At 47.6% G+C, this 7,765-nt stretch overlaps 1 protein-coding gene across 1 annotated transcript; it reads right to left on the reverse strand.

The window, feature by feature from the left end:
* Positions 1–930: 930 nt before the first annotated feature.
* On the reverse strand, positions 931–7,491 carry LOC105696403. The gene is made up of 5 exons (XM_012418833.2): positions 7,334–7,491; positions 5,814–6,173; positions 5,405–5,585; positions 4,557–4,876; positions 931–3,531 (listed from the first exon to the last, which is right to left on the reverse strand). Exons 1-5 carry the CDS (start codon positions 7,415–7,417, stop codon positions 3,142–3,144), a joined length of 1,335 nt encoding a protein of 444 aa, XP_012274256.1. The 5' UTR covers positions 7,418–7,491; the 3' UTR covers positions 931–3,141.
* Positions 7,492–7,765: the final 274 nt, after the last annotated feature.

Consider the following 7,765-nt stretch of genomic DNA (forward strand, 5'->3'; position numbering starts at 1 on the left):
AAGATTGAAAAAGCGAAAAATCGAAAATAGTGGAGTACAAAAGGAAAAAGGCAAACCAGCGCTTCTCGGATTCGCCAGAGGGATGTGGAGGGCGCGGAGGTCGAGCGAGGAGTGAGGAGTGAGGCTCGTGGGGGCGGAAACCTGACGGCAGAGTGGGGGCGGTGGGGAGGGGATGGAGGGGAGGTGGGAGGTTAAAGAGAGGGGCAGAGGGGGAAGGTTTGTTGGTGCATAGAAGAGCGGAAGCTCCGGTGGTGCCTGCCTCTCCAATGAAATGCCGAGCTTGCACATTGCACCTAGAAACGCCGCGAAATGCGGATCGCTGCTAAACCGGAACTTTCCGTTCCGCCCCCCGCCCCTCCACCCCTCTGCCTTTTAATTAATAATACCTGCACGGAGGATCGTTTCCTGGTCCCCCTCTACCTCCCTCTCTCTCTTTTCTTCTCGATGCCTCTCGTGTATTGTTAACGACTTTTTCTGTCGAGGCTATATATATATAAAATTACCATTTCATATCACCTTAAAATTGTGAGATTCGGTGATTTTTCACGGATTCCAATTTGCGATTTTCAGATGATTTTTTCATGTGATTCTCAGCATTAAAGTCCATGACTTTCTCAATTAATAATCCCTCGATAAATCGTATGTCGCTAATTCGTTCAAGTAGGGTGAAGAATATTTCTTTCTCTGAAACCTTTCGATGAATTTTCAAGTTTAATTGACACCGCTATCTACGCTCCACGGTGGACGTCGAAGGCAGCGCCACTTGCGGGAGTCGATCGAAACTTTCGGCTCGAACTTACCGAAACTCACCACTAAAGCTCCCGAAAATATTTCTGCAAGTTGAAAAAGTGGGAAGGGTTAACAGTTAACGCCAGATATTTCGAAACTGTCGATGCCGACGTTTTATTAATAATAATAATCGGTATAATCATCTTTATTTACAGATAAAACGACGTAACGTGAATTAAAAGATCTTTCCACGTCGTGTGCATTGTGGATGGAAAAGAGATGCCAAGAAGAGTCTATGAAGATCTCTGATCCGTCCACAGGAACGCGACTAAACGATAATAATGATGATAATAATAATAATAATATTATTATTAATATTAATTACAATGACAATAAGGTACACGTCACTTAAAAGTACCTAGCCGGGAAAATGTAACGCCAGCTAGGCATGTCAAATAATAAAATTAAAAAAAAAAAATAACTCTGGCCCGATGCGATCCCGCCTTAATTGTTCGCCGACGTGACAACAATTACCGTGAACATTTTTGTGCCTCTTGGAACGATATAGAATAAGGAATTGAAAAGTCGTAAAGAAAATTCTGAAATAAGAGTAATGGATTTCATCGTTTAAGGAAAAAGTGAGAGTTGAAATTGTTTATAAAAAAGTGTAGGTCGGGGAAAATGAGGAAAAGTTAGGGAAAATTAGCCTCCTGCCCGATGGCCCATTTTTTTTTCTCTCTTTTTTTTTTCCTTTCTTCGTAAAATTCTCTCCTTCTCTTTTTGCGCTATGACAATGCTCCGACCCGACGACGGGAATCGCTTTTCCCGTAATCGTTGTTATCGATTACGTCGCTACAGACACGCCTACGATTAAACCTAGTGATACCTTAGTTCCCTTCGAAAGTTTCATCTGTTTATTTATTATTTCTTCCTCCCTTTTATCGTTTTCCTTCGTCCTTTAGCGAAACGCCCTTAAATACGTCTTTTCGAAATAAGAGGCGGGAATGGAAGGAAAGGTAGCCGGACGAGCGCGGGAAATTCAAATCCGTATCCGTCGTTCCGATGAGATCTGATCTTTCGGATATTTTCTCGAGAATTAAAATTCCCCGAGTTTCTGCGACGTCGATATCAAAACCAAGAGGATCAAAATACCAAAGATCGGAAGAGGTCGATACAATGCATAGAAACAAAGGAAATTAAAATCGCGTTCAAATGGGTCGAAGAATTCCGGATTAATTTACCCTTACTTGTGTGTCGTTTTACAATCGATTATTAAAATTCCCCCAAATCAGGCGTTATCGAAACGACGGGATTTCGAGTTCCGTAGCGCTTGTCGTTTCCATTTTTTCGAGGTGGCCCTGACAAATAAAAAAGAATCAAGGCCCTAGCTGTAAAAATACCCGATAAACAATTGTGTCGTATACCCTTATCTCGTTAAAAAATACTTGTCGAATTTCACTGACCGGTCCTCGGGTGAGATTATCGCGGGATTTCATATTTACGCGCTGATTATCGCGGGATTTCATATTTCCGCGCCGATTATTGCGGGATTTCATATTAATGCGCCGATTATTGCTAAAGTCCCAGTGATTCTGACTAGAATTCTGGTTGCGTCTCACAAGATCCCCAGAGGACCCTAGACTCGTTCTTTCAGACGTCTCCCGAATTCGCATCTGCACTGTCAGCAGATTTCACTACTGATCTCGAGAGCACATTTTCTTTGCTGGCCTGATCGACACCGCGGTGTATCAGACATCCTGGTGTCCGTCCATCAGATATCCTGGCTGCAGACATTCCGACTGTTCTTCCGACATGTCGATTCCAGCGAACATCGGCTATACAACATCCTCGTTGCAGACATCCCGCTTCCCGGTTATTTCACATCCTGGCCGAAGACACCCCGGTTGCCGGTCATCCGACATCCTGGTTGGTGGGATATCCTGGCCGAAGACATTCCGATTGCCGCTCAACCGACATCCTTATTGCAGAGAGTGCACTGATCCGTCAACGTGGCCATGGTCCGCCCAACATCCTTGCTGCAGACATCCTACACCCTGTACGAAGACACCGCGGTGCCGCTCATCCGACATCCTGGTTGCAGCTACCCGAAGGTTGCACCCCCTCTCCCGGCCATCAGACACCCCGATAACAGCATCCACAACGAAATCCCCATCCGCCTCACGACCCTGAGACCCCAAGACCCAGACCGAAAACGGACTCCAGGCGATTCAGCACCCTCGCAGGACCCCGATTCCAGGACGCCCTAATCTCGACGAGTCCAGCCTCCACCCTGACCGCCCAATTCCGTCCTCCTGGCGAACCTGCAGGATATCCACCTGCTGGTCTTTGGCAATTGCAACTCTTGAGTCCATCCTTTCAGGGCCAGCAAGCGCCTCCTCGGCGCTGTCGATGTCACAGGTAGACCTCAGGACTCGCGGGTGCAGGTTCGTGCTGTGGATGCTGCGGATGTGGGGGCTGTTGCTGCTGCTGCTGAGCAGCCGGTGCAGTGAGCGACTGCAGTGGAGGAGGCCCCTGCTGATGGTGGCCGTGGTTGTGGTTGTGGTGGTGGCTCTGCCTTACCCTGAGGATCTCGTGCCGCTGGGTGTAGAGGTCCCTCTCCTGTTGCAACTGCGTCAGCTCGATCTTGCACCGCTGCAGCTCGCTCTTAACTCGCTGCAGCTCGTTCTGGAGGTTCCGGTTGGTCGTCTCCAAGTCCTGGCGCTGCTGTAGCCGTTTGCTGCGGCAGTTCTGCGCGTAGCCCCGGTTCTTCAGGGTCCTCCTCTTCTGCTTGAGCCGCATCACCTTAGGAAATGAAGGGAAGCCTCGGTTTACGAACGGCCACGCGTTCCCGGGTGATCGTCGAGAAATTTCTCTGAGGTACTAGTGCGAATTTATCTCGGCCCTCGGACTTGATAAGACGCTGTCGAGGATGGCAATTCGAAGCCAGCGGATTTATGCTTTAAGCCGATACGAAGAGGCCTTTTTTATGAAACTTTTAATATTAACGGGGGGCATCGAATCGTTTCAAAGCTACAACAAGAAATTAATATGTACGACCGAGCGATGAGGAACTCGTTAAAATTTAGATCCTAAATTATACTTTCCACGTCCCTAGATTGCACCGACCTGACTGGGTAAGGCACGTGACCTGTCATTATCTCGAAATCGGACAAAATGCAAATTAGCGGGAGAAAGGATCTTTCGAAATCCTTCCTCCTGGATTCGCTGTCAAGACTCAAAGTTTTCGCACGCTTGGTTGACTATTATACATCCTCGACGGTGTTTTAATAAAACTTACGAGTTCAGCTACCTCGAGGCTTCCCTGCCGAAATTTTCGATACATAGGTGGGCAACTGAGATCCCTTCTTTGCCACAGAATGCACGAAGAGAAACGATTGGCGAGGGGCTGAGATACGACGATCGGATATTTTAAACTCAAGTCAAGGAAAGGTTTAGTTGCCGCTAAACGTCACAGATGGCGACGCAGGTCCTTAACAGTCTTTAGAAAAATGAATTCAAGGGATATCGTCAGTTTTATGGCACCACTTGAGTATTCAAAATGACGTTACCGCCAATAAGGATGTAGATGAATTTAATTTCACCGACGTCGATTTAATGTATCAGCGCCTTTATCACCTTAAGAGGGATATCTTACGTTTTCTCCATTTCATATTTTTTTTAACATACGAAGAGATATCTATTGTCAGCATGTCTGTATAGTTTAAGACAGGCCAATGTCGTTTCTCTCCTTGCATGCCTGTCGTGGCGACGATCAGTGTCCAGGTTAGAGGAAAGATCCTGATAGAGGAAGAGAAAGATCGACTCACCTCCTCCCTCGGGCATCCGTGGAGTCGCTTGTTCAGTTCCCGGACGGAAAGGGACATGAGCAGCTCGTCGTTCATCAGCTCCTCCTGGATGTTGTTGCCGTTGCAGCTGGAGTAGATCCCACTTCCCGATCGGTGTGCAGGACTCAGGGTGCCACCTCTCGACCCCACCGAGCAGACGCTCATCGGCCGCCCTGGCTGCATCATTTGCATACCTTCGTCCATGCCCTGCATCCCGCCTCCACCCGAAGGAAGCATCCCTGCCCCTGCAGGTGCACTCCCGCCATAGTACTCGATGTGCCCAGACACTGTTATGTAGCCTCCTGTAAAAAATAAGATCCCCCATTCCCATATTTTTACTCCAAAATGTTTTCCCCTTGACACTTATAAAAAAAGAGTAAACGCTTCTGGTAAATGTATATTTAACGTAGAGAGAAAAAAAAACCCCGGGGGTAGACAAACGTTTAACATTTGCACCTACCACCCTATTTCTTCTAGATTTACGTATATAAAACCAGAATTCCCCTACTTTCTTTTTTATTGGGTGTGTTTTTTAAGGATCCGTCAATAATCCCTTTGTAGTCGTTTATAAGGAACCTGGAACATCCGCGGAGTGATGCAGAAATTCAAGAGGAGGAACGAAGACTTTCACGAAGAGGAACTATTTTTAAAAAACGATGCTGGTCTTCAAGAACAGCAGAAAAAAATTTTAAGAGAAGGGTACCAACGTTCAAAAGGTGGAGGAGACATTTAAGCAGGGATATCGCGGTCGAGAAGAGGAAAGAAAATTCAATAAGTAATACCTGATGAGGAAGAGTAAGCTGCAGGTGTGATAGCGTAACCGAACTCACCAGGATGCCTGGAGTGTCTAGGTGGGCCCTGGCGTTGCTCCTGGAAGTGGTGATGCGAGGGCGTGGAGGGCCATGGCTCAGGATGGGGCTCCGGGGTCTGATCCTGGGGCCCATGGGGTCGTAGGTCAAGAGGTTCCTGCCTTAAGCTCTGAGTGAGCCACCCCATGCCTCCGGATCCAACCTGCGACCGGAACGCGTTCAAGAGAACCATCAAGGACCCAACCATCATTTGCATACTTACAAGGAAGGTCGATCTCTCCGATATGATTTTTTTTTTTTTATAATATCTTATAGTAGACCAAAAATTAAGCGATAATGCCATTAAACACTTTATGTGAGGAATTTAATTTTCTGCGGAGACCTGACTCTGCAACCTGAACTCTTGCGACGAGACAAGTGGAACGCTTACCTGCATGTCGTCCTGGATAGGGACCGCCTGCTGCAGGTGCACCAGGAGGCCGTTTCGCTCCCTAGGGTTCCGCTCGCTGCAGTGCATCTGCAGGGGTGGCGGCGAGGCCGAGATCGGCGGCGTGTCCGGCGGCGTTCCAGGGTGCGAAAGGGTGGTCAGGTGCGCCGCTGCACCTGGGGGAGCCTTCACCAGCACCCCGTGTTGCACCTGAATATGCGGCTGCCCGTAAAGGGGGTGCGGCTGCTCCAATTCGTGGGCTGGAGGCGTCAATGGCGCCAGCGCCAAACTTTGGACCTGCATCTGGCTCTGCAGTTGCACCACTCCGCTGCCCACCATCACCGTCGGAGAACCCAGGCGCACCTGCAACATCAGTTTCGTGGTCCCTGCCTCAATTTCGCGTCTTCCTGGTCGAGCTGACCGGACCACGTGGTGGCCTCCGTCCGTCTTGTCATGAGATGAACCTGATCATCGGTACCGAGATACAAGGAAGGTATCCCAGGTCGATCGCTCCGATTTCATTTCTTTTATAATATGATATAGTAGACTAAAAACTAAGGGACACGTATTTTTTTTTATCTGCCATTGAACCCTTTAAGGGGGTGAAACCACCATCCAAAGTAAGGCATGTCCAGCGACTCGAGGCCCTCGAGGCATCTCACAAGGAAGGTATCCCAGGTCGATCGCTCCGATTTCATTTCTTTTATAATATGATATAATAGACTAAAAACTAAGGGACCCGTATTTTTTTTTATCTGCCATTGAACCCTTTAAGGGGGTGAAACCACCATCCAAAGTAAGGCATGTCCAGCGACTCGAGGCCCTCGAGGCATCTCACAAGGAAGGTAACCCAGGTCGGTTGCTCCGATTTCATTTCTTTTATAATATGATATAGTAGACTAAAAACTAAGGGACACGTATTTTTTTTTCTCTGCCATTGAACCCTTTAAGGGGGTGAAACCACCCTTATGACAAACATGTTAGAAATGTGGTACGTATGTGTAAGATATTTATTTTAAATTCATCTTTTTTCATTCTTCGCAAATGACTTTTCTTTTTTCTCTCTCTTAAATCGAAGTTGATCTCAGATTAGTTGCACTCAAGTATAAAATAATCTCAAGTTAGTTTACGTATTTGGCGCGAGACTCTATCGAGTTACTCGATCGCAAATGTAAAATACTTTCCAAATTGCAATTCGTACGTAAAAAAAATATCATATATGTTAATCTCACGTGTGAAATAATCTGAAATCTCTTAATCGCAAATTAAAAGCAATATCTAATTAGTTCATCTCTGATAAGTCGATCTTATGGATCAGGGTCCAAGTCGAGAAAAGTTTCGGTCCAGGGACCCGATTCTTGAGATTCCAAATTTTCGCATTCTACTTTCAAATGTTGATCAATGACGCGACTTCGCAATAATGCCAAATTATTCACGGTAACCTATTCGTATGTGAAAAAAAAAAAATCCATATGATTTCAAGAATCAGGTCCCAGGTCGATGCAATCGAGAAGAGGCCTCACCTCTCTCTTGACGTCGGCGGGATCGAGATGGTCTAGGACGAATTCCTGGACGTATTCCCTGGCTAGGTGGTCCTCGGCCTCCATCTTCACCTCGTCGACCTGAACCTCCACCTCCTGGGCCTCCACCTCTTCTACCGCTTCGGCTGCGGCTGCATACGGGAGAGGAGACCCCCCGCGGCCTCCACCGCCTCCAGCACCTCCACCTCCACCGCCAACGCCGACACCCGGACAACCCGTCACCGTGTGGGTCGTCGAAACCACCTTTCGAACCACCCGGACCCCGGATCGGCCGAAATCCGGGAAAGTCACCCGTCCCTACACCAAACCAACGTTCAGAGTCCCCGAGGGAGAATCGAAAATCCTCTTTCAACCACACAAAACGAAACTGGAGTTACAATGGTGGTCGTCAAAACCACTTTGGTTGGCCTGATT

The sequence above is a fragment of the Orussus abietinus genome, unplaced genomic scaffold (genome assembly GCF_000612105.2).
Source record: "Orussus abietinus isolate OABI.00-Male unplaced genomic scaffold, Oabi_2.0 scaffold55, whole genome shotgun sequence".
Lineage (NCBI taxonomy): Eukaryota > Metazoa > Arthropoda > Insecta > Hymenoptera > Orussidae > Orussus > Orussus abietinus.